Source organism: Carettochelys insculpta, chromosome 3 (assembly GCF_033958435.1).
Source record: "Carettochelys insculpta isolate YL-2023 chromosome 3, ASM3395843v1, whole genome shotgun sequence".
NCBI lineage: Eukaryota > Metazoa > Chordata > Testudines > Carettochelyidae > Carettochelys > Carettochelys insculpta.
The window spans coordinates 140125874-140153203 of record NC_134139.1 but is presented as its reverse complement, the minus strand read 5'-3'; the positions used below and the strand labels follow the sequence as shown (position 1 = coordinate 140153203).

At 42.0% G+C, this 27330-nt stretch overlaps 1 protein-coding gene across 2 annotated transcripts in view; it reads right to left on the bottom strand.

The window, feature by feature from the left end:
* Positions 1-27330, bottom strand: part of MDN1 (midasin AAA ATPase 1) — a 165535-nt gene that overhangs the window by 128587 nt on the left and 9618 nt on the right. For both annotated transcript variants that reach the window (XM_074990884.1, XM_074990885.1), the window contains exons 3-12: positions 26409-26633; positions 25026-25133; positions 24734-24926; positions 22330-22542; positions 19896-20027; positions 18257-18360; positions 10916-11030; positions 8232-8425; positions 4709-4790; positions 2648-2743 (exon numbers count right to left, since the gene is read on the bottom strand). In XM_074990884.1, coding sequence (XP_074846985.1) covers positions 2648-2743; positions 4709-4790; positions 8232-8425; positions 10916-11030; positions 18257-18360; positions 19896-20027; positions 22330-22542; positions 24734-24926; positions 25026-25133; positions 26409-26633 — 1462 coding nt within the window. The remainder of the gene's footprint in view (positions 1-2647; positions 2744-4708; positions 4791-8231; positions 8426-10915; positions 11031-18256; positions 18361-19895; positions 20028-22329; positions 22543-24733; positions 24927-25025; positions 25134-26408; positions 26634-27330) is intronic.

The following is a 27330-nucleotide window of genomic DNA, read 5'->3' as shown; positions in this document are numbered from 1 at the left end:
TGGCAAGTAGCGTGTTGGGAGTTTACTAATGAAGTGCTGGGCTGCATACGCAGTACTTCATTAAGCAAATTCCGCCCCATCCCCCTGCAGCAACTTCAAAGTTTTAAACTTCAAAGTACTGGCTTGTGTCTAGCCGTGGCTCACCCGCCGGTACTTTGAAGTGCCAAGGCAACGTCCAAGTCCCTTTACCCCTCAAAAGCCATGTCCACACGTGCACGCTACTTTGAAGTAGCGGCACTAACTTCGAAATAGCGCCCGTCACGGCTACATGCGGCGGGCGCTATTTCGAAGTTAACTTCGACGTTAGGCAGCGAGACGTCGAAGTCGCTATCCTCATCAGGAGATGGGGATAGCGCCCTACTTCGACGTTCAACGTCGAAGTAGGGACCGTGTAGTCATTACGCGTCCCGCAACTTCGAAATAGCGGGGTCCGCCATGGCGGCCATCAGCTGAGGGGTTGAGAGACGCTCTCTCTCCAGCCCCTGCGGGGTTCTATGGTCACCGTGGGCAGCAGCCCTTAGCCCAGGGCTTCTGGCTGCTGCTGCTGCAGCTGGGGATCTATGCTGCATGCACAGGGTCTGCAACCAGTTGTCGGCTCTGTGGATCTTGTGTTGTTTAGTGCAGCTGTGTCTGGGAGGGGCCCTTTAAGGGAGTGGCTTGCTGTTGAGTCCGCCCTGTGACCCTGTCTGCAGCTGTGCCTGGCACCCTTATTTCGATGTGTGCTACTTTGGCGTGTAGATGTTCCCTCGCAGCGCCTATTTCGATGTGGTGCTGCGCAAAGTCAAAGTTGAACATCGACGTTGCCAGCCCTGGAGGACGTGTAGACGTTATTCATCAAAATAGCCTATTTTGATGTTGCTACATCGAAATAAGCTACTTCGATGTAGGCTTCACGTGTAGACGTAGCCAAAGAGAGTTAGACGCGAGCCGGTATGAAGTTACCACGGGGGGAATTTGCTTAATGAAGTGCGGCGTATGCAGCACAGCACTTCATTAGTAAACTCCCAACACCCTACTTACCATCCTCCCTTCAAAGAAGGGTGGTAGTGTAGACAAGCCCACTGTGTATCATAATTCTGCCCAATACTTTATGCAAAGAACATACGCTGAACATTTTTCTCTTTATCAAATTTAATTGCAGAACAAGCTCATTTGCTGAAGAACACTTTGTATTTTGCATCATCATCACTTAGAAGATTTTAGACTCAAAGTTCCACCCCTTCACCCGAACGGCCTCTTTTCCACTGGGCAAGTACTGGTTTCTCTCTGTACTTTCTATGGAACAGATATCATTATGACTGCATTTTGTTAATCTTCTTGTTAATGAAACCTGTATCAGAATTCAGTTAGTTTAACCTATGCTCTGTTGAAGCAGGAAAACAAACAGCTTTTTGGGCAAGACAGAAAATACACTTTACACAGAGGCACAGAGTGGGATGTCTGTCTCAAAAGGATATTCATGGCACAGTTACCGATTCTTCCTTAAATAATGGGAAGGAAGGAAGGAAGTAAACAAACACCTGTAGATATTTGGATTTTTTCCCCTTTCTAGTGTTTTCCTTCATTAAAGAAGGCTGCAAAGAAAGGATATGGTCATCTTTGGGGTAGATGACGGAGGTAAGAAGAGAGAACGTTTACATTTTTATCTGACAGTTATATAAGTTACCCAAGTTAACTGTAAGGCTGGGTCTACACTAGAGAGTTTTGTTGACAGAAGGGTTCTGTTTCTTTTGACAGATTCTCGACAGAACTCTGCATTTGCCTTGACAGTACTATTCCTCAAAAATTTGAGGCACAACAATCTCTCGACGGAGTTCTGACAGAGTACTTCTGGTTGCTGGGCAGCCCTCTTTGCAGAGCTGCCATTCCGCTTTCTGGCACCAGAGGGCAGTGCAATCTGGAAGCTCTCTGTTGACAGAGCAAATTGTGTGTAGATGCAATCTGCTGACAGAGGTTCCCTTGAGATTTCCCTGTCAACAGTAACTTCTGTCGACAGATGCTTCTAGTGTAGACATAACCTAAGCGAAAGACTAAAGGAAACAAACACACTTTCCATTTGTTTTGTGCATCTCACAATGCTGGTCAACTTCATTGTTTTGCTCACGGTCACCTGTCCTTTGTTTCTCAAGTATTAGCATAAAAATGACAACAGCACACTGTACTAGAAGGGAGTTCACCCATATACTTTTTCCCAGGCTCTTTCAAGAGGCTGTTTACCAGAAACATTAGCTGCAAAAGATGAATCTATAACTGGAGATTAAGAAAGCCATAAAAAACACAGACAGGAAGTGGAGGAGGGGGCCCAGTATGTTAGGTACTGCTGCTCAAAGGTCATTCTAAACATCAGCTGAACAGCAGAAAAGAAATGAATTTTAAGATTTTTGTCTAAGTATTGGGCCTGGCTATTATTATTAATCATTTCCAAAAAATTCAAACATTCTTACATACGCACATTTTCAAACTACATCTACCCTAAAGAGCTAAAGAAGAATTCATGCAAGAATTCTGCTTGCAAATGAATGACCACTTTTACTTATGCCTGTACATATGAAATTAAATGGCTTCAGTCAGTCATCTTTCACTTTTTACTTATTGAACAATTTAGAATATTTTAAATAAAGGGCACACTAATCATTACTCAATATACCTTCTTCTTGGAAATGTTTAGTTTGCTTCCAATAACTTCTGCCATTTTCTGCCTGCTCCCTTGCTCAGACAGCATAGCTGTGAAACAGTCTAATGCCTATACAGGAAAAAAAAATCTTCAGTTAATATGACATAAATTGACTGAAATCACACCACCACTTTTGGTACCCTGGGACTAATCCAGAGCCCACTGAAGTCAGTGGATTCTTTTCATTCAACTTTGGATCTGACTGCATGAGTCTAACCATATAAAGTTCAAAAAGAAACAATAAAACCCCTCCAGATACTTAAACAAAATTCTATACCTGATCAACAGAACTTTAGAATCTTCCTTTAGCATCTCCTCATGGTGTCAAAAGATACCATACCCTAAAGCTACCTCTGATGCAGGATTGGACGATACGAGTTCTGAACTAAGCCAGGGGGAGAGATAGCTCAGTGGTTTGAGCATGGGCCTGCTAAACCCAGGGCTGTGAGCCCAGTTCTTAAGGGGACAATTTAGAGATCTGGGGCAAAAAAAGATTTAAAAAAGAGGGATGGTGCTTGGTCCCGCCAAGAGGGCAGGGGACTGGACTGGACGACCTCCCAAGGTCCCTTCCAGCTCTATGAGATGTGTATCTCCATTCATTTATTTATATTTAGGTTCATATACAGTAGGGAGAAGTTCCATATTTGGAGAAAGAAAGTCATTTGTGATCATCTGCCAAAAAATATGTAATTTAAAATGGCTGAGGGATTAGGAATGTTAGAGTAAGTTTTGTAGTGGAAAAGCAGAGCTGAGTTTCAAAAGCATGTAACAAATAGCATCATCCCCACATACATGGTCACATACCCAAAGAAGCATACAATAAATTTAATAGACATATGAAATAAAATTATAACAGGCCTACTACTGAATTATTTGCCCACAAATCCCACTCCCAAGAACTTATTCTAACTTTGCACTCTTTTGGTAGCTTCAAAGAGCAATTAATCTTTATTTTTTAAATGAGTCGGGAAATGAATGTTTATGATTTAAATGTTATATTAGGGAGAGGGAGAGGAAGAGGGAGAGGGAGGTATGTTTCTGTCACCACCTCCAGTCAAGGGCTTGTAGGGTTCAGAAAAAAAACCAAACAAACAGTCCTGAGTTGTCCAGTAAGCTATTCTAGATATAAGCAACACAGCTTTCAAGTCTCAGCAATGCCAAAAATAATTTTGTCATCATGGGAGAGGGAAGATCAGCTTTTTCCTGGTGAGTTCAGTGTTTGCACCTCACCCTGGAGGTATCCCAGACTGTCAGATTTTAAAAACAAAACATTTTTGTTTAAAAAAATAGCTGCTTTGAGAAATGTTTGTTCATGTTAATTTCTCCCTTCCTCTGAGTCCCACACAGTTGAATTCAAAGCAGCGAAAGGTCTCTGGGTTCAACGTGAGGGATGTACTATAACCATTTTCTTTAATTGAAATATTCCTAAAGTTTCAGAGGGTTAGCTGTGTTAGTCCGGATCTGTAACAGCAACGAAGGGGGTCCAGTGGCCCCCTACAGATTAAGAGAAAAGTTCTGAGCATGAGCTTTCGTGAGCAAAGACTCACTTCATCAGATGCTGGTCAGCATCTGAGGCAGTGAGTCTTTGCTCACGAAAGCTCATGCTCAAAACTTTTCTGTTAGTCTATAAGGTGCCACTGGACCCTTCGTTGCTATTCCTAAAGCTGTATATTTTGTAGCACACAGGATGCGCTAGTGGCACGCATTTGGAACAATATACTTAACACACAGCCTTGCCATTCACAAGTAATGTGCCATCTCGAACTCTCACCAGTAAAACTGAAGTCACACCAGGCCATCATGCATTTTATATTTAATTAAGCTGGAGATACACTCAGTATGTTACTATACAAATACCATTTCCAGGTCCAAGATGTCTAAGACCATAGGGAAGCCCCTCTTATTGCATCAATCCCTCTAATCAGAACCTGTCCAAGGCAGTGCACTGTTTTAACTGAGTCTTGGATTATGCCTTGAGGGCCAACAACAAAATCCTTATAAAACAACTATAAAATGGAGTGAATCTTAACATACCTCTTGAAAAATATTCACTGCAGTAGTTGACGAAGAGCTGTCAAAGTTGTAGGCAATCCTGCTGCACCAATTCAATAAATCTCTACGACAAGCGAGAGGAAGACATCAGTTGCATACAGTTTAACAATAACAAAGCCCTTCTTCCATTCAGCCCAATTACCCTCCCTTCTGCTAACTAGATTTTATTCCAATTTAGATTTTAATTTTACTTTTTAAATGTGTACAAGAGGGAAATAAGTTAAAACTATATTAAAGAACAGAATGATCAGACACAAAGATGAACATAGTTTGTTGAGAAGTCAGTTTTTTAAAGGAAAATTATGCCTCAACAGCCTATCAGAATTCCTTGGGATTGTCAACAAACATGCAAACAGAGGACTGAGCGGATTTAATGTACCTAAGATTTTCAGAAAGGATGTGCAGGATCTGGGATGGAGGCTGGATGCAGAAGGAAGCTTGGGGTAGGGGATTAGGATGCAGGAGTGGCTTTGGGCGAAGGAGCAGGTTGTGACCTGGGACAGGGGATTCAGGTGCAAGACGGGGTGCAGAGTATGGGTGGGGATCCAGGTGCAAAAGACGATTCTGATGTGGAGGAGGGCACAGGAGCAGGAGGAACGTTGGTAGGGAGTTGTGACCATGGGCAGAGATGCAGAAGGGGTCTCAGAAGGCTAGGGCTGTGACCTGGTGCAGGGTTTTGGCCTGCGATGGGGAGTGATGCTCTCAACCCCAAAGTTATACAAAGAATTCAGGATGCTTCACCTTTAATCAAGATGCTACAGTCAGTCTTGCACAGCAGTTATATTTCATACTACACAAAAGAGTGAAGCCCCGCATCATAGAATGCTAGGACTGGAAGGGACCTTGAGAGGTCATCGTGTCCAGCCCCCTGCCCTCATGGCAGGACGAAGTACTGTCTAGACCATTCCTGATAGATACTTATCTAACCTGTTCTGAAAGATCTCCTGAGATGGAGATGCCACATCTTCCCTAGGCAATTTATTACAGTGTTTGGCTACCCTGACAGTTAGGAACTTTTTCCTAATGTCCAACCTAAACCTCCCTTGCTGCAGTTTAAGTCCATTGCTTCTTGTTCTCCCTCCTCTTTATGACACCCTTTTAGATACCTGAAAACCACTATCATGTCCCCACTTAACCTTTTTTCCAAACTAAACAAGCCCAATTCTTTCAGCCTTTCTTCACAGGCCATGTTCTCTAGACCTTTGATCATTCTTGTTGCTCTTTTGTGGACCCTTTCCAATTTCTCCACATCTTTCTTGAAATGCAGCACCCTGAACTGTACATAATATTCCAACTGAGGCCTAACCAGCTCAGAGTAGAGCGGAAGAATGACTTCTCGTGTCTTGTTCACAACACACCTGTTAATGCATCCCAGAATCATGTTTAGCTTGTGGTCCACTATAACCCCTAGATTCCTTTCTGCCATACTCCTTCCTAGACAGTTGCTTCCCATTCTGTATGTGTGAAACTGATTGTTCCTTCCTAAGCGGAGCACTTTGCATTTGTCTTTACTAAACTTCATCCTGTTTCCCTCAGACCATTTCTCCAATTTGCCCAGATCATTTTGAATTTTGACCCTATCCTCCAAAGCAGTTGCAACCCCTCCTAGCTTGGTATCATCTGCAAACTTAATAAGCATGCAGTCTATGCCAATATCTAAATCGTTGATGAAGATATTGAACAGAACCTGTCCCAGTACAGACCCCTGCAGAACCCCACTTGTTACACCTTTCCAGCAGGATTGAGAACCATTAATAACTACTCTCTGAGTATGGTTATCCAGCCAGTTTTGCACCCATCTAATAGTAGCCCCATCTAAGTTGTACTTGCCTAGTTTATTGATAAGAATATCACGAGAGACTGTATCAAATGCCTTACTAAAATCTAGGTACACCACATCCATCACTTCTCCCTTTTCCATAAGGCTCATTATCCTATCAAAGGAAGCTATCAGATTGGTTTGACGTGATTTGTTCTTTTCAAATCCATGCCTGTGGCTGTTCCTTATCAGCTCACCACCTTCCAAGTGTTGGCAGATGATTTCCTTAATTACTTGTTCCATTATCTTTCCTGGCACAGAAGTTAAACTGACCCATCTGTAGTTACCTGCATTGTTCTTATTCCCCTTTTTATAGATGGGCACGATATTTGCCTTTTTCCAGTCTTCTGGAATCTCTCCTGTCTCCCATGATTTTCCAAAGATGACAGCTAATGGCTCAGATACCTCCTCCATGAGCTCCTTGAGTATTCTAGAATGCATTTCATCAGGCCCTGGTGACTTGCAGACATCTAACTTTCCTCAGTGATTTTTATCTTGTTCTTTTTTTTAAATGTTATCTTCTAAACGTACCCCTTTCCCACTAGCATTCACTATGTTAGGCATTCCTTCTTCAGACTTCTCTTCTTCTTGCTTCCCGTTACTATGTCTCCCTCTTCACTGAGCAATGGGCCTACCCTATCCTTGGTCTTCCTCTTGCTTTTAATGTATTTCTAAAAAGCCTTCTTGTTTCCCTGTATGCCTGTAGCTAATTTGAGCTCATTTTGTACCTTTGCCTTTCTAATCTTGCCCCTGCACTCGTGTTGTTTGCCTATATTCATCCTTTGTAATTTGTCCTAGTTTCCATTTTTTTATATGATTCCTTTTTTTATTTTGAGATCACACATTATCTCCTGGTTAAACCAAGGTGGTCTTTTGCCATATTTTTATCTTTCCTATGCAGAGGAATAGCTTGCTTTTGGGCCCTTAATAGCATCCCTTCAAAAAACTGCCAACTCTCCTCTGTCGTTTTTCCCCCTCAGTCTTGCTTCCCACGGGACCCTACCTACCAGTTCTCTGAGTTTACCAAAATCCGCCTTCCTGAAATCCATTGTCTCTATTTTGCTGTTCTCCCTTCTGCCCTTCCTTAAAATTGTGAACTCTATGATTTCATGATCACTTTCACCCAAGCTGTCTTCCACTTTGATTCCCAATCAGTTTCTCCCTATTTGTTAAAATCAAATGTAGGACAACTTCCCCCAGGTAGGTTTTTCAACCTTCTGAAATAAAAAGTTATCTCCAATGCAGTCCAAGAACTTATTGGATAGTCTGTGTGTCACTGTGTTAGTTTCCCAACATATATCTGGATAGTTGAAGTTCCCCATCACCACCAAATCCTGGGCCCTGGATGATTTTGTTCGTTGTTTAAAAAAAGCCTCATCCACCTCTTCCATCTGGGTAGGTGGCCTGCAGTAGACTCCTAGCAGGACATCACCCTTGTTTTTTACCCATTTTAGCTTAATCCAGAGGCTCTCTAACATTTGGATTCAGAGTTCCAGGGGGTAAGCAGTATTAAAAAGAACTAAAAACAAACAAGAATTTTTCAAAACCGTTAATGTTTTTAACTGAGGTCTCATAATTTTGTTTTTCTTCAAGGAAAAAACCACAAACCAAGACAAAGTTTACTATAAACTTTCTCCAGTTGGTTAGTCTCTCAATAAGAATGTGTAAGGGGGAAAAAAAAAATACCTCAAAGATAGTTCTCTTCCCTCCAGACTAGGCCTTTTCTTTTCTTTTCTCAGTTCTGATGTTTCTTCCACTATCTGCTCACTGCCAGGAAAACTAACTTCTGTTGTTTGATGCTTGTCTCCAGTAAGCTGAAGATAAATGTCTAGCAGACGATCAGTTACAGCAGCAAGGCTTGGATATCTGCCCTGAAGAACCTGAAAGACAGAAATTCCAATCTGTATCAACTCAGAAGCCAACTACCTGTCACACAATTTTTATTATGATATCTTTAGATAATCACTCCCCAAGAGGGCAAGTTACAACAATTAATAAAGGGGATCCAGTCTTAAAAATAACTTAAGTACTTTTGTATCCTATAAAGATTATGTTTGCTTATGTTACACAGAAGCATGCTGAAATGCAAATACAGCAGATTCTGCTTAACATTAATCTGGATACTACCAACTTCTAGTTACTGGCAATATTTTGCCAGGAGCCTACCACATCCCATTGATTCAAATGTGAAATAGGCTTAGATAGTGATAACAGCACACTGCTTTTTTAGCCATATTCTTGAGGGGAAAAAAATGATCCACTTAGAGGCAAGTTTGCAGGGGGGCAGCCCCAAAAAGGAAGTACTGAGATGGGCCATGCACCTTCTACATTTGCAGAGCTGCAAGGAAAGAAAGAAAGTGCTGAGAACTGCATTCCCAGGCTGAAGTGGTGCAAATATTTCTGTGGCCAATGTGCAGCCTGTCCTATTGCTTCCTTCTGAGGCCAGATCTATACTAGACCTAAAAGTCGATTTCAGATACGCAATTCTAGCTATGGAAATTGCGTAGCTAGAATTGATGTATCGGAAATGGACTTTTGTGTCTGTCTTCACCAAAGGAGGTCAACAGGAGCGTTTCTCCCATAGACCTCCCTTACTATTTGCTATCGCAAGGTGGACTGCCAACCCCAGAGAGATCAAATCGAACTCCAGAAAAATCGCCCCGACCCAAACGATCTTCACGGAAGCATAGAGAAGTCCTGAGAGTGCAGCTTGTAAACCTGCCTGCACACAGGGTCCACACAGGAGAGATCAGGCTGTTCTCTGGGTCGAGAGGCTGTGCGCAGAGTGGGAGGCAGCAGCTGCTGCCCAGATGCCAGAGTTGAACTATACCTCTCCAGGGCCTGCACCATCAAGGCACTACATACATACAGGGATGGAAAAAGTGCTGGAACATGCTGAGCTCCTATAGCTGAATGGTCTGGAGTGCCATTTGTTAAAGCTATCTGTCCACAAGCAGGTTTGTGGGCTGCAACTAGGGAAGGAACATCCCAGTTTTTCTTTCCCCGGCTGCTGCCCCAGAAAACTACCTTCTGCTTATTAATTAGCCCAAACCTGAATTCCTACGCTGCATTTTTACAGCCATGTAAGCCAGACTCAATTGACATGGGCTAACTATGAGTATTTAAGTGCAACACAGACATATCCTAAGAGGCTTGCTGGATCCCTTTCACACCTCCATGAGAATCAGAAGCGCTGACATTCCCAATCAGGTCTTTTGACTGGGGTGGGAGTGCAAAAAGAAACCAGACAGACTTCCTCCACAGACAAGGAAATTTTTTTGGAAGAAAATTTTCATAGGTGTTCTACTTAAGAAATACTTTTGTTCGGTGTTCCATAGTCTCAAAAAGTTTAAGAAACACTGCACTAAATGAACTGCTGATCGCTCTCCTGTCAACTCTGGTACTTCAGCAGAATGAGATGAGTAAGGGGAGTTGAAAGGAGAGGTTTTTATGTCAACCCCCTGCATTGTGGGCCCCATGGTAAATAGATCTAACATTACACGGACTTGAGTTACTCTACTAATGTAACTCCAATTATGCAGCTTAGATCAACCTGTCCTTGTAGTGTAGGCCTTCTTCACGCTGCACTTTGAGCTCTATAAGAAAGGGGCCAGAGAACGGGTTTTTAAATGGAACCTTCCTTCTCCAGCTGTCATTGGATGCAGTATATTAAACTCAACCAAAATTTAAAAAAAAGATAAGATAAGATAGCACTTGAAAGACCAACAATATAATTTTTTTAGGTGATGAGCTTTTGTGCATCAGACCCACTTCTTCAGATGTGGAAAATCCACAATTTTCAACAGCTGAAGAAGCAGGTCTGCCCCACAAAAGCTCACCACCTAAAAAATTATACTGTTATTCATAAATTATATTTAGTCTTTCAAGTGCTACAGGACTGCTATTTTGTTTTGTGAAGATATAGACTAACACGGCTACCTCTCTGTGACTAGTCACCTGAAACAGACATTGCCTAGCAATGGGAAGAAAAACAAAGTTACGAAAGTCATTCCTATCAGCTAACTTTGATCCTGAGTAGAACAGCTAGGAGCACAGCTAGGAGATCCCTAAAACAGATCCCCCCCCCCCGCAATTATTGACTGGCAAAAGAAAAAAAGAAGTATGGACTCAGAATTGTGTTGAGATGTTCTATTTTGAGGTTACCCCAACATTTTCTAATTCCCTTCCAAGTTCTGTAGAATAAATATCCCTTTCCCCAGATCTAACTTATCTTTTCTGAATCCAACTATTTTGACTGTTTTGTGGATGTTAGACAGCAAAAACAAGAACCAGGCTTATTATGGAATCTCTGTTGTAAACCCTAACTATAGAACAATTCCTGTTTCTACATAATGACATTTCTCGCATACCTCTTTGAGTTCCACTTTAGTTAAGTTATCTACCCGAATTTTCGTCCAGTATTTGTCCAGGAGAGTAGCATGGCTGTTTTGCTGTCGGTACCAACCACCACCGCAGCTGAAGACTCTAAATTGAACAGAATATTACACATTATTTGACTAACAATGTAAAATTCATTTATATTTCTATCATAGAACTATTCCAAAGTGTCAAAGAACTAGTCAATTTAGCATGCTTGTATTGAGCTAATCTTGATGCACAGGGCTCCCAAGGTTCATAGCAGAAGCTGCATGCCACCCTGTGTCTCTTCTATATTATCCGCCCCTCCCTGCTATATATGCCCCCTCTTGGCCCCAAACTGCCTACCTCAAAAGAGAAACATGCAGGCCAGGTCTACACTAGAATGAAAAGTCCATCTCAGATATGCAATTCCAGCTACAACAATTGCATAACAGGAATCAACATATACTGGATGGATCTTTCTGGCCATCCCCACAGCAGGAAGGTAACAGGAGAAACTCGCCCATAGACCTCCCTTACTCCTCACAACATTGATGAGTAGCAGAGCTGACTGTAGAGCCCCAATGGTTCAATTCAGGGCATCCTCACAAGGTGCACTACATCAACCCTCAGAAGATAGTCTCTGAAGGAGTCAATCTTCCAGTAAGCATAGACATACTCAGAGAAGGAAAAGACCTAGAGCAGCAGCAAATTATCTTGGAGGCTAACCTCGCCACGCTTCCTCCTGGTTGCCCTGCCTATGGGAAGGGCTTGGAATGAGGAGCGGAGTTATGCCTCCTCACTCCCCAGATCCTCTCCCATTCTCAGTTCCACACAGATAGCTGCTGCCTCTGTCCTAAACCTGTCCCCCCACGGCTTCCACAAGATCCACGTTCTCATTACCTAGGCTCAGGTCAGCTGCAGTGGTGTACCAGGGTAAATTGTGAATTGTGAAGTCATGTTTGGAGAAGACAGTGCTAGAGAACGCATGCTCTTCACCTGGGCTCCAGGCCTCAATATCCATACAGACATAGCAGTGGGACCTCTGCATGGAGTTTAAGCCAACGAAAAAGGATATTCGCTATTGCAGGGACCCTCTTAGATATACAGGGAGGGACACTGCCTTTGCCTCTGACTCCTGTTGGTTTCTCCCACACACTGCTGCATTACTGTCAACAGTTGTTTCCTACACTTCTAGATCTTGGTCTCACTTCTCCTGTGGAGGATGGAAATTTCTGAGGCAGGATATGCTATCTTGCTAAAGACCCCCTACTTGAATCCTAAAGTCTGGGGTAGGCCTATAATTCGACAGTTCAGAAACCCAGTTAGCATGAGTGTAAGGTTATCCCAGCTTGCACCCCTCCCCGCATCTCACTCACAAGACCCAGTGAAGGTCATCCCAACTTGGACAGGGCCTTGGAGTTTGGAAGGAGGGACAGTTGCCCCGGCAACCACATTCCAAGAAGAGACCATGTAAGTGAGAACCAGAATATAGCACCATCCCATGTGCTATCCCAGGCTGGTACTCAAAACAAATATGTTATTGCTCTATGCCATTACCGTCTCTTTTGCTTTAATCTGCTAGATAAACACCCGTGAATGTGCCCATGTAAAGGCGCCATCATTACTCTTGCAGACGCATCATCCATCCAATTACACACATAGACGTTATTGCACATATGCTTTGTTTAAGTAACTTGTTAATGAAAACCACTTGTACTAGAGATATGATGTTCTATAAGCTATGGGCAGGGGTACTCTAACCTTCTTAGATTATTGGCTTATTGTGCTCATTTCATCTTGCTGCTAGAACCTATCCAGGCGTGGGTGACACCCACGTCGTAGTCTCCCTCCGCACGCACCAATAATATATATAATCAATTGTAACCTATTGTCTGGCAGTGCTCCACTGAGTCCTGATGGGCAAAGTGGCACTCCACCAGCACTGTGGGTAATAAACCCTCCTGCTTGCTTCATACACGGTGTCCAGACTTTGTTCCAACATCCTGTACCCCTCTCTGCCCTTGTTACTCCAGTTTTCACTGATGCCCATCTTTACCCCCCATTGGTTTTGCCCCATCATTTGTGCTAACATTCATCATGTGTGTCCTGTTTTCCCGCTTTCCTTCATAATGGCGTAAGGATGACCAAGGAGCTTTCCACAGATCTTCTCACACTGACTCAATTCCCGACACTTTTCTTCCCCAAACTCATGATCTACTCGCTCCCCTCAGCAGCTGCAGGTTGCAGCATATTCAGACACCATGCACACAGCTACTCCTTCCCACACACTCAAAGCCCAGGCTATGTCCCCCATGGCAACAACCCTGTGCAGGCAACATGTCTATCATCATCACCAACTGTGGGCTCAGCACCCGTTGGTGTCTGATGCCCCTCTCACTATTTCCTTCCATCTTTCCCTATCCAGTGTAGAGTGGCTTAGTTTCTGTAGACTAGCTCTGCACTATTCTCTGTGGGGTCTGCCTCTTCTATTCAAACCGTCCATTATGCCGAATACCAGGGTCTTGATTTTTTGTTCATCGCGCATTCTGCAAATATGTCCAAATAGCTGTAGCTTCCGTTTCATAACCTTCTGCAGCAGGTTCTCTTTCGGCTGTATCTTCCTATATAACTCCTCATTGGTGACCTTCTGCATCCATCCTATTCTCAGAATCTTTCTATAACAACTCCTTTCGAACGCCAATATTCTTCTTTTCAAATCTTTTGTCATCACCCACGTCTCACATTCATACAACATGCTGCTGAATCATGTTTTCAAGACGCCCAGTTTCGTTTGTAAGCTAATTGCTTTGCTTTTCCAGATCTTATCCATCACCTTCAAACTTGCTCTTGCTTTAGCTATCCTAGTTGCTATTTCTTTCTTACAGTCTAGGTCATACATTATGTTGCCCCCCAGATATGTGAACTTCTCTACATTTTCTAGTTCAATACCATCGACACTGATCTTCCTTCCTATTTCCTTATCTCCAAATACCATTGTTTTTGTTTGATCAATGTTCATAATCTGTCTGTATCGCTTCCCTTCTTCGTTTAACACCCACACCATTTTGGCTAGCTTCTCCTCATCTTCCTCAATGGATAACTATCATCCGCAAACCTCAAGTTGGTAATTCTTTTCCTGTGCACAGATATCACTTCCACCTCTTCCTTGATCTTGTCCATCGCCCTCTCTAGATGTGCGATGAAGATACTTGGCGATACTGGATCTCCTTGTCTCATACCTCTACTTGTTTTAAACCAACTTCCCAACTCCCCGCATGTTCTCACCACTGTCTCTGCATCATCATCGATATCTTTCAACAACCGTATTAGTCTGCTATCCACTCCATATGACTCCAACACCGCCGAAGTCACTTTCTGATTTATACTGTCAAATTCATCAATTTTCAAAAGGCAAGTGTATACAGTTTTGTTCTTTCGTCGAGCTTTCTCCACTATCAGTCTTAGTGCCAATATCTGCTGTCTGGTACTTCTATCTTTTCTGAACTCTGCTTGCTCGTCTGCGAAATGTTCTTCTATCTGCGATCTTAATCTCTCAGTCAGTATCATCATCAGCACCTTAACTAGATGACTCATTAGGGCAATTATTCTGTAGTTATTGCACTCCTATGTACTTCCTTTCTTGGGTATTGTCACTAGCACAGATCTTGTCCATTCCTTAGGTGCCTTCCCTTCTTTCCATGCTATATTACATAGTCGGTGTATTTCCTGAATCATGCTTTCTCCACCATATTTGATCATCTCTCCCGTGATCTTATTTCCAGGGCTCTTGTTGTTCTCAGTTGTTTCACTGCTTTTTCTACTTCCTCCTTCGAAATATTGGTCTCGCTCTCGATGCTCGGGGGGAGATATCTCTTTCAATTCTTCAATTAGTCCCTCTGAGACACTTGGGTCCAACTGTGCTTTGCATGGCTCAGTGCAATATTTCGTTCATCACTGCACAATCATCTCCCTGTTTACGAGCACTTCTTTGTTCTGATCTTTGATCGCCATCTGATTCAGTTGCCATTTCCTATTAACATTCCTAACGAACTGTTTTATACACGTCCCTGGTCTTACATTCGCCGTAATACCTCTCAATACCTTCACATTGCTCCTCTAACCATTTCTCCTTATCCTTTCTGGCTGCTTTCCTTATCTCATTGCATTTCATCCTATACTGCTGTTCTGCCACCTCAGAAATATCTCTTCTGATCTTCCACACTCTTTTCTCTTGAGCCAGCTTCAGCGTAATCCACTTCTTATTGATCTTTTCTTCTTCTGGAACAGTCTGCTCAATTGCCTCTTCTATAGTGATGACTATCCTTGAGACTCTCTTATCTAAGTCTTTCTCTGTGGCGATATTCTTAATCTTCTCTTTGAACACTGTTCTGTATGCATTACCTGTCTGTCTAACGCCAGCCTTTTATTTACGTCTTGAAATTATATCCTTGTTTTTCAAATTCACTCCTTCAAATTAAAGAAAACTCAACACATTTATGACTGTCCCGATAATTCTTCAACACAACTTTGCCAAAGGGGCATGCAGCACCAGAGTAGCATCAACACAGCTAACGATTCTATTACATTGGACACTTGCGCATTCTGTTAAGCTTGTGTGACATTATCTAATTAAAATATGACCATATAGATCACTGTCGCTACCACTGTTATGTAACTACAGCTCTCATACAAAATGCGTCAAGTAAGCTCTTGTCACACAGGCTATATTTTGAGAAATTATTATACTATTCATATGCATTTTTTTTTTTTTGTATTTGAAACGTAAGTATTGGCTCTCTACCTGTATTTCAAGTTATTTATCAAAGCCCACCAGGTATTTAGCCTACACGTCTTGAAGGGTCTATTCAAACTGAGTGGCCTAGAAAAAGAACATTTAACTCACAATTGAAGACAGACACTCACTTTACACTAAATGGACTTTCCTGTGATTGTGCTGTTTGGGGTGTAGAAAACAGCTTCTACTGTGACTTGTGCAGAGTTACTTGCCCCCAGGATTCCAAACACCATCTTGTTACTGTAGTTTGCCACAGTGAAACCTATGGATTTCCTTCCACATGGGGGAAGCGATAAAAGGCCATGGAAAGATCTCCATTTTGCCTTTTTCCTGCTCAAACATCTGGACTATGGACTTACACTAACGGAAGCATTCTAACCAAGGGACTGAGGTCCTTCCAATGATTTGGAAGCAACCAGAAGCTTGACTTAAACCAGCAGTTTATTCCATCACTGTAACAAGCCAGAACTAAGAACTCTGCAATTGTATACATTTGATTACTTTAGCCAATTTTAATTCTCACCTTTCTTTATTAATAAACCTTTAGATTTGAGTAAAACAGGATTTGCAAAAGCATGATTATTGGGTAAGATCTGTGTGTGTGGCTGGTCCTTTGGAACCAGAGGACCCTTTTTTTGACTCAACTAGTTTTAAGGAACCATTCACCTTTATTGTGGTGGTTTGGGTGGTGATACAAAGACTGGAATATCAAAGGAAATGGTTTTTGTGACTTCTTGTTAGCCAGAGTGGTGAAAAAGAAGTTTAGATTGGTTGTTGGTTTGATATATCTTATGGGAGAATTACTACCAGTTTTGGGGTGTAGCTGCCCTATTTCTTGGCAGTTTGTCCTGAACTTGGTACTCTCAATTGTCACCCAAAGGCACAGCGATGGCTCCCCAGACAACGACTAGGGCTCCAAGACTTCTTCAGTATGAAGTGTGGTGCACCCCAGGTCTGGCTGAACAGGTGGCCCTGGTGACTGCTGTATTGTCCACTGCTGGAGCTGCACTCAGGTAGCCCCATAGCTCGCGTCACGGGCTGATGCTGGACGGGCCTCACAGCCAGCCATGCTAGCTGCTGCTTGGGTGGCCCCAGGTACTGTCCAAGCAGCAGCTGGTGCGGCTGGCTCCATGGACCACCTGAACAGAGGTGCCAGGCAGCTGGAGCAGCCACTGCTCACCATTCTTTGGTAGCAGTTCTGGGAATGCTGGAGCAGTCAGTCAGTGACCCCTCATGATCTGGTACTCTACATTCGTTTATCGCACATGACCAGTCTGTGGCTTTTACTAAAGGCAGCCGTGACTAAATCACAGTCATAACAATGATCAATAGGAAGAAAGTGTTTTTTGTCAAAGGAGCAAAAACCTAAGCAGTAGGAAAAAAGTTGTTTAGTTTAGAAATATGGGGCTCAACAACATCCCTTTAAATGGCACACGGTACGTAAACTGCAGTGTACTTTCAGAAGCACTACCTCAGTGATCTCAAACTCATGTAGCACAGGCCATGTATGGCAGGAGCTGCACAGAAGTGGAGTGTCCAACCCCCTGGCGCCATCCCATGCCAAGCTCTTCCCTCACCCCACAGAAATCACCAAAGCTGTATATCTTGCTGGAAGCGGTGCAAGGGGTTGGAGGGGCGAGGGCGGGGCTTGGAGACCGTAAGGGAGTGAGAGGAAGGCCTGGCAGCACAGGGGCTAAACAAGACCTTTTTGCTCAATTAACCGCGCCCAGTTTCACCTGCCGCCAATGCCAGGCCTGGAGAGAGAACAAAAGAAGGGGACCTGCCTCAGTTAGGAGCTGATCGGCAAAGAGGCAGGAGCTGATTTTGTCATCCACAGGACCTAAGCCAGAGCTGTCTGCTGGGTCAGCCTCAGGAGGACGCAAGCCTCCAAAACCTCCCCCAGGCGCCAATGTGGAGAACCAGAAGGGGGAAAGTGGACTCTAGAGGCCACATCTCGAACCGAAGGAAAAGATGTTGGTAGCGGCCAGAAGTCCTACATCCCAGGCTCTCAGTTACACTGGGACCTAACCACTAGGCCACCCCACTGCCTAGGCAACCCAGCCACAAGGACCTACACATCTTTTCCCACTTCCTCATGGGCTGCAGGGACTCCTGGGCTAGATTGCAAAAATGCTCTGATCAGAGAAGCCTGTGAATTTGAGATCCCCATGCTACCTATATGTGAGAATCCAAATATTTTATATAGTTACATAGTTAGTTTTAACAACACACACAAAAAAAAAAAAAAAATCAGAATTTATTACTATTCTGAATTAAAATATTCTCCATGAAGGAAAATGAAGGATGATCCATTCTTATTTTTAACCTCCAAGGCCTTCAATCTTGCAGAAGTAACAGTTTGCATAAGATACAACAATCTAGATTCAGTCCTACTATAAGACTGCTTGCATTCCTTTAACATGTTTTACATACATTTTATTAAATCACATCACATTCTAGCCATCTGAGCTTTGTTGGTCTGATTTCCTTGCTCATCACCTTCAGATTAAAAACAGCCAATAACACTTGTCTTCATTTCACCTTACATGCCTACCTTCTGGTTGCAAAGAACTGGAATCCAGGAGACACTTTTAAACAGTCCCCATGACCAGGAATCAGTAATTCTCCATTTTCCAGAAGAGGAATCAGCACAGAGATCTGAAAGAGAGAAACAACTCCCACCTTGGAAACAAAGCAATGCTTGTGCTTCTGAGAGAAGCCCACCAACCCAGACTGCAACTGTTTTATGAGTCCCAGCCCACTTACACTGGGATCCTTTAATATGCAAGTCAGCCAGGAACAGCAGTTCTTCTTGTACATCTTCATCCAAATGTACTTGTTTCAAAGGGGCACTGACTAGGACTGGACAGTCCCAATTCACATCACTCAAGTTCCCTAAGCAAGAGTATATTACCACACTTTCGGCTGGCACTCACATTTTTAATGAAGCATGGATAGAAAAATGACCATAAGCATTTTCCTTTTCATCTTTCTTCATCCTGACCTCTGCATGACACGTCAAAAGTGTAGCCTTTTGATAACCCAATGGACTCAAAAGGTAGTTTCACCTATGCATTATGGAAACCTGGTTGTCTCAACTGGCCAACAGAAATCTGACACTAAATAAAAAATTTTATTTATTGCAGCCATTAGCTCCTTGCATCACAACATTATCCACAGAGCCCAGCTATGCCTGTCACCCCAATAAGAGTATAAAATGTTGATGCCCTGCAGGACTTACCTTCCAAACAGAAGGAAAAGAAATAAAAGGTTGGAGAAAGGGTTGGGGTTACAGGGGAGTTGCCATACAAAGAGCGTGTTGGTGAGGGTGGGAGAGGAGAGCAGAATGAATGGAGTCTGGCGTGTATAATGAGCTCAGCCTACAGAACTGAGAAGTCTGCAACCCTCTAGCGGTAAAAGACTCAAATATAGACAAGGTGTTTCTAGAAAAGCATAGGGTTATAAAACAGACATATAAACACCATTAAAAAAACAGACGACATTAAACTCTAGTTTACCTTGTAAAACAGGACACTTCACACTATTTCAAGAAGACCCATCAAATTGCTTAAGGACACTATGTATTGGCTTTTATAGGGTCCCTGTACTTTGAAAGCCTACATTGCAATAAACTAAACAGCAGCAGAGAGAGTCCCATAAAGGATACTTTATAGAGCTATGAAAAAAATAACGGGATGCAAGAAAAAAATTGAATTTTTGATAAACATGCATACAAACTTTATACAAGAACCCTATTTATAGAAGGCAATGTAGCATTCCAGTCACCAGTATAAAGAAAAGCATTCTCTAATGAACATTAGCGCTACATCAGACTAATTGGAATAAATTAAGACAGATGTCACAGTACTTATTCCAGAGCATGATTGGTATAATTTTTTTAAGCTGTCCCAGCTGGGGCAAGGAATGGTGAGTGAAAAAGAATGAATGTAACACTGGGCCATCTTGCCATCACCAGGATTCAAAACCAGCAAGAAAAATAAAATCACTTGTCCAATTGCTCAGTTCAAATTACCAAATTATCACTTTCTTCCTTCCTCCTCCCTGCCCCAACCCTGCAAGACATCAGATCCATACTACCACTGATTGGACATTAGCTTTCAAAACCAATGAGCACTCTGCCTCAAATCATCATCCACTTACTTTACATTGCCTATAAAAGGTAAATTACATACCACTTCCAGAGGAGCATAGTCAATATCCTCCAGCAGTATCCAGTGCCCTTTAGTGACAGCTTGTGTCAACGTTCCAGGCTGCCATACAAACTCCCCGGGCACATCTGTACAACGATACATACCCAGTAAGGTCTGCCCCAGGAAAAAAAAAAAAAAAAGAAAAGCTGCATTGTTAGCCGTCTTGATAAACTCAGACATAAAATTTACACAGTCATCTGACACCAGCATATAAGTCATTTGCATTTTCTGCCTAGAGCCCTGCACAGATACAAAATTTACCTTCACAACTGATCCATGAGCTACAAAAAAGTGTTTTACAGATACCCATGAATATAAAATGAATATATGCACATTCGCAGTGCTCTACATACAGTAAACTCTTCCACACCCAGCAGCCCTAGGACCAGGAAATTCAAATATCCTGGATAATAGAGAGCTATACCTAGCAACGCATAACATGATGGAAAAACAAGATTATATATTAAGAAAAACAAAAAAACCTTATGCAGAGTACTTTATTTAACAGCAACAGTAGCATTGTACACTGTAAACTTATACAGCATTTGCTGTATTAATTTGCATTTACTTTCACTATACTGTAAATAAGGAAAACGTAACTAAAATTTACTTACGGTTAATATGTTGGTATTTGACAGTTCCAGATAATAGAATGCCAGCTACGAAAGAGTTTAACTGTATATCAACACTATCCTCAGGTAGGTTTTTTCCCCCATATTATACTCACTTTAGTGTTCCAAGAAAAACTCTACATTTCTGAAAAACTCCCATTTGTTCTCTTAACAGATCATAAGAGCTAGACTCTGAAGTGATCTATAGATAGTCCCAGACTTCTTAGGAAAAATGATTAACACTGAAATTGTCAGGAGTATGTACAAAATTTGTATTAAATCAATCATTTCCCATGGTTTGATCTGACACCCAGCTAGTTAACAATCCAAACCTTTGTTTCTTTTTCATCAAGATGAAAGAATTACTACTCAAAATACATATAAAAACAGAAAAGCTAGGGTCCTCTGAACCTCTAGTAAACTCATTTTTCTTCTTCAAAAGCGATTGCCAACGTAAAATGTAGGTCATTAAAAAAATGCATTTTGAAATAAAGAGCTATTTCAAGAGACCCACTAGAAATTCTGTGCAATACAGATACACTCCTCTTCTAAGCATTTCTTGCATAGTTCAGTTATTTAAATTTTTTCTAGCCGTTATACTTTGCCACTTATTTCCAGTTTCATTACACTTTCCCAACACGGTGATCTTACGACTGAGCCCTGTGAGACAGTTTTATTGCTACATTACAAACAGTGAAAACAACTTGCTCTTCCATACAAGGGGGACAGACTGCTGCATCTGGCAACACAATGCCCAAAGTTAACACTGTGAATGTTAGCCTGCTCATTGAACTGTAGGAGTTTAACAAGTTATATTAAAATCTCAATGCTCTTCAAGCACAAAGTAAAGTGAGAATATGCATCAGCTCAAACTCACTAGGACATACACGAAACATCTGAAGTGTGCAATTTTCACTAGTTTTGGCCTCTATGGCAGAGCTGCACCTATTTAACTCCCAGGAGTTCTAAAACCTACGTACAGTATCTGTGCATGTTGCTTTCTGGGCAACCTCCAAGTAAAACGAATTTCACATAAATTGGGGAAGGGTTGGGGGAAACAGGCAACGGGGCAAGTGGGGGGGGGGGGCAGCCATGCAGCCCCCAGCTTCTCCCAGCTGGGGAGCTTGGCACAGACAGCTACTTGCGGCACTAGTTCTCCCAGCTGAGGAGCCCATGTGCAGACAGCTGTTTGCAGCACTGGTTCTCTGACACTGCAAGCTGCTGTCTGTCAGTCAGATACAGCAGCTGTGGGTCAGGCTGACGTCCCTGACAGCAGCAGTTGCATTAAACCAAGACATGTGCAACTTGATTGCATGTATCTCAAGGGTTTACCATAGTTACACACCAGTGCAAACCATATGTAGACACACAGTTTAAAAGCAACTTATTTCAATTCAACTTAAACTTGTTCCCCGCTGAGCCAGTTCCCAAGTGTGTTACGGTAAAGCGAAAAAAAATCTTTGTTTAAAATTGAAATAAGAAGTGTATGCAGCCTTTTACACCAGTTACTAAATCATCCTTTAATTAATCAAAGCCGCTCTCTCATGTAGCAAAATCCTAAAGAATTTAATAGCTTTAAAGAAGAATTCATGAAATTCACTTTTTGTGAAAAATTTAAAACTTGCTAAGCCTGTATCTTGCAGTTTCCCAACTTCAGAGTCTTCATTTCCCATTAAGAAACTGGACTTGCTACAATCAATACTTCAACATTTAAATAATGTAAGTCCAGTTTAAGGAGAGGGTTTTGAGTGACAATCATAAAAGAATTTACCCTTTACCCAACAGTAGAACTATTTTTCCGTTACCTTACTGTCAGTCTGATCTCCAAGTTGAACTTTCAGAAAGTGAGGGGGCTTCATTCTTCCTGTAACAACTGCTAAATACTCAATTAAAGAAGTTTTGCCACATCCTATTGGTCCTTCTAATAATACAGGATTCTGGGAGGCTACTGCCATCACAAGGTTTTGAAGATTCATGCAGGTAGATTCAACCATCACAAAATGGTTCATGGTACTCCCCTGTTAGGGTAGAGAACTTAAGTTACCAAATTAAAGTACTCATATTCATAGATGGGTTGTGTATAGTACTATGGGAAAGCTCCAGTGCTGGATTCATAAAAAATGAGTATGAATACCAGAAAATGCTGGCAATGTACTTACAACTATGATCTTATGCCAAATACAGTGGGTCACTGAGAATGCAGCCTGAACAAGCCCTATTTAAAGGTTAGTATAAAAACAGACTGAAGCCATCAAAAACCTAACATAAAAATACACAGTTTGTTAAGTGTATGCATAAATTAATTTGCTCCTAAAAGCCAGTCAGACTACAGCTGCATTAATGGTAGAGGGATTATTTTAAAGTTGCACCAACATATATCAGACTTAACCAAAAAAAAATCATTTTAAGTATATAGCAGATGAAATTAGAGCAGCTACCCCATTACATGACTAAGACTTGCCAAATACAACAGCCATTGTTTACTGATAACAACCTTACTCAATGAAACTGAAGTGCTGAATTTATTCATATTTCAATAGACAAAAATGTGGAATCACTACTCACTGATGAACATTTGTATAAAGCACCTATAATATACCATATTTTTCTTAGATTATTTTAGTTTGACTTAGTTTTCTTCGATTATTTTAGTTTTTCCTTTGACTCTTAAACGAAACATTTATTTTCCAATCAGGATGTAAGCTCATTCATCAGCACATTCTTAATAGTTCTTAACTTTTCTACAGATGTGAAAACTTCAGTTTATTCCACAGAGGTTGCCATTTTCCTGACAAGCAAAGAGAGAGGAGATAGCAAGAGAAGAAACAACAGAAACTCATTTGCTGAAAACATAGAAGAGTGCTGTAGTTGAACTCCCATTTTAAACAGGTTTCAATTACTTACAACTGAATTACTTACAAAAAGGTGGTAGATGGCAAATGCAGTAAAATTACAAGCCCAATAAAACTGTTAAGAGTCCCAGAAATTCAGAGAGTGAAAATTCTGTCTTCTGGAGCCCCACACTGCTTGAGAAATCCCAAAAAAATTGTTCTCCACACACGTCTCCAGGTTAGTACTTTTAGATAAGCAACATGTGCTAAGGCTAAGGTTAGGTCTACGCTGGCTGCAGAAGATCGAACGCTTAGCTTCAGTCTTCTGGGGAGCTGGAACTCCTTGCGACTCACAAGGATTAAGGAATGTCAGTGGGAAGAGTGCTCCAGTTGATAGTCTGCAGTGAAGACAGGGACCAACATCGAAAACTGCAAAACGGCTGCTAGGTATGCAACTGGCGTACCTAAAATTTCACAGCAGCAGTCGACATTCCTGGTAAGTATAGATGTAGCTTAAGGCTGAACAGAGAGTCAGGAGTTGCTCAGCTTAGAGTGGAAACAAGAAAAGTGGTTTGGGGAGTGGCCTAGTCTACAAGTATTAGCTAAAGCTAACAGGAAGTACAGGGCATGGGAATGGGGAGAACAGGTTAGAAGCAGTTTCTGCAGAACATGGATGTGTTTCTCAAGTTGCCAATGTTTATCTCATTTGCCTCAATAGCTTACGAAAAGAAATAAGATTGTTTTAACTGTTTAGGAGAACACTTCTAAAATGTACTGAGTCCAGTGCCTCTCCTATCAATTTAAGTGTAGAAATATTTTCCTATTTTTTCTTTTCCTGCCGATTAGCAGGAAAATGGCAACTTTCATTGAGTAAGTTTTTTAATGGTGTTTCATTTCTAAAACATCATGAAGAAAGGTCTTATTTGTAGGAGCAACTACTGGCAAAGAGAAGATAAACTCTTGATATAAAAATCATTTTCATTAGGATAACAAATGCCTGTTTGGACACCTTTGCCAGCTACGTCACGACTCCTTGTTCTTGAGGAACCATCTGGGTTTGGAAAGAGGATAGTAGGCAGAGTTGGAAAAGCATTTGCTGAACATTTTCTCAGAGCCAGCTTACAGGTAGTAATATGTAGAAACTGGACAAACCACCATGTTAACCTTTGCGGTGTTTCCTTGCAGTGCACAGCCCTTCTGAAGTACTAACATTCCATTTGAGAGTGACTTAATGCATGGCACAGCATGAGATAAAATTTGCCCATCAATACTACATACATACATTAAACTTCACTTAAGAAGTTAAGAAGAGTAGGTCAATTCTTAGCATTCACTTAATTTAATTTAATAAGCAGGCCACAATAAAGGATGTACTTACCTGTTCTTTAGGCACCAGTTGTTGCCTCGGTAGCACAACTCCGCATACTGCTATCACGTTTGCAGATAGGTCAGCTGACACAATCTCTCCTTGTGTGCACTGTAGCCCTGGCTCTCTGTTCCAAAGAGATACGTCTGGATTGGCCAAAACAAGGGCTCTCTCCACATTCTGTACATGTGATTCTTCTAGTAGCCTGTCAAATTAATATCAACACTCATTATTGCAGTTGGATGTCATTTACACCAGATATACTAAAACCATGCAATGTATTCAATGTGAAAATTCATCTTACTTTAGTTTGAAATGTATTAATTCATCTGGATTGAATATCTTCTTAAGGAAAGATGATTTGTGCTCATCGTTCATGCATGCAACTAAAGCAAGGCAATTTGAAGTGTACCTGAAAAGAACATAAAATATGTTTCAAAAGACTCTTTAGAAACTTATGTGTATGATTCTGATTCATAAATGAGGGCACAAAATTATGGACGAATTTTGTACATCTTTTGCCCCAAAGGGGGGAAGAACTGGCCTACACAACTACAGTTTGGTTACAGAGTAATAATGTGTTGTCCAACTCTTAGTAGAAAAGAGACCTTTTGGCATATAACTGACAGATTACAACCCAAAATTCACTGCCCTATCAGTCTACTACCCAAGGAAAACATGTAGTACCTTTCTACAATGATCTGTTGCATCCTGTTTCATATTTTTATTGCCTCACTTCAATGAATGTGCTTTAAGTGTCTATTGATGATAATAATAATAATAATAATATTATAGTATAATAATCTGAAATATTTCTTGAGAGAAAACTGACTCAAGTCATAGCACATTGAATAAAGTACCTCAATGGAACAAACCTTTCTATAAGGAGGGCATACCGTAGCAGAAACAATAATTAGTGCACTTTTAAACCGTAAAGGCATCTTGGTCATCTTCACCTTAAATGGAGGATGTGGCTTTCTACCAGATCTGGCTTTTGTCTAATTTGGCAGTTAGACAGGCCATTGTATCAAGAGATCAAGATGTCAGCTCAAGTCTCAGTGCTGACAGAATCCTAAGACCACTTCAAATCTTTTGACTACACTGCTAGAGCCTCTTCAAACAATGAATACGTATAACTTAAAAAGTGTTAAGTGCTAAATCTAACCAGCAAATACTTTTTATCGTCAGATTTAGTCAGTCAGTTTCCATTTTCTGACCACCAACAATGCTCAGCGAAGCTGAGAAAGAGAAAAGCCTCTAAAAGTTTGGGTCTCCCTTCCAAAATTACTGTAGAAAAGCCATGCAACCTATTCCAGTAAATGGACAAGCAGCTCCCGCTAGCTTCTTTAGTATCCCAATGGGGGATGTAGTACATGGCAGCCTTGCCCTTCCTCACTCTTTGCCAGAGCTGGGTCTCCCAGGACCTTTCCCATTCCCAGGAGAATGAGGACCAAGTCAGATAGTCAGGGTGCACCACTTACTGCGAGCTGCGATCTGCATAGTCCAGTGGCCCCTAGTGGCAGCCAGCATCCCCAGTTCTGCAGGGGAACCATGGTCCTGAAGAGTAACACTCTTTATCTGATATCGCTAAAGGATATTCTCATCTTTCCCTTCAAAAGTGAAGGCTGATAGGAGAAATTCAGCATATTTGCCCCTGAATGGACAAGATTTTTGGATTTAAACTTACCAGCGGACTAGAGTATCATGACTCCTTAGTAACGGAACACACACACTCCAATCCCATAATTCCCGGAATACAGACTGCTCTTCCTGAAGGAATCGGTAAGCAGCCTCCATGAGATCCCGTAACTTCATCCGTCTGCGCCCATATCGGACTGTGTTTGTATCAGAACTTTCCAGGAAGAGTCTTTGGAACACTGGTGAAGTATCCTTAAAATATCTCAAAGCAAATCTTAAAGAGAGATAAGTGGAAATATTAAGGCTGTGTCTACACTACAAAAATATCTTTGAAGTTGCTTACTTCACCCTACACACGTCCTACTTCGAAGTTAAGCTTCAAAGTAAGGCACTACTCCATTCCAGGGAGCTACTTCAACGTAGTGCCTAACTTCAAAATTAGTTCCTAGTGTAGATGCACCCTAAGATGGGCATATGTACATATTCAAGTAATAATACAGTAGGACAGTGACATTTGCGAGGGTTGGGTGTTGAAAACCCTCATGAATGTTGAATTTCATGCATATCGTTTTGTCCCATTTTACCCCACCTGGGGGAGCAGAACATGGCAGGCTCCTGAGCAGTTCTGGGCAGCAGGGCTGTACGGAGCTGTTTGGCAGCCAGGCCGTGCTGCTGGCTGAAGACAGGATCAGGCTCCCTGCTCTATATAGGTCAGGCCAGGGATGGTGGCTGCCGCTGTGGCACGTCAGTGTTGCTGGAGCAGCCATGGCTGCTGGAGTGCAAAACCACCTGGCCCTCTTCACACGCAACTTCCAGCACAGGTACAGTGGCCCCACACCCTGGCCTCACCCATGCCCTGCACTACCCTCCCTGCAGCCCTGGGGTGAGCAGGGTCCCTGGCCCAGTGTGTGCACACACGAGTGGGGATCCTCTGCATCTGTCCCCACACCACGTCAGTGACCCCACGTGAG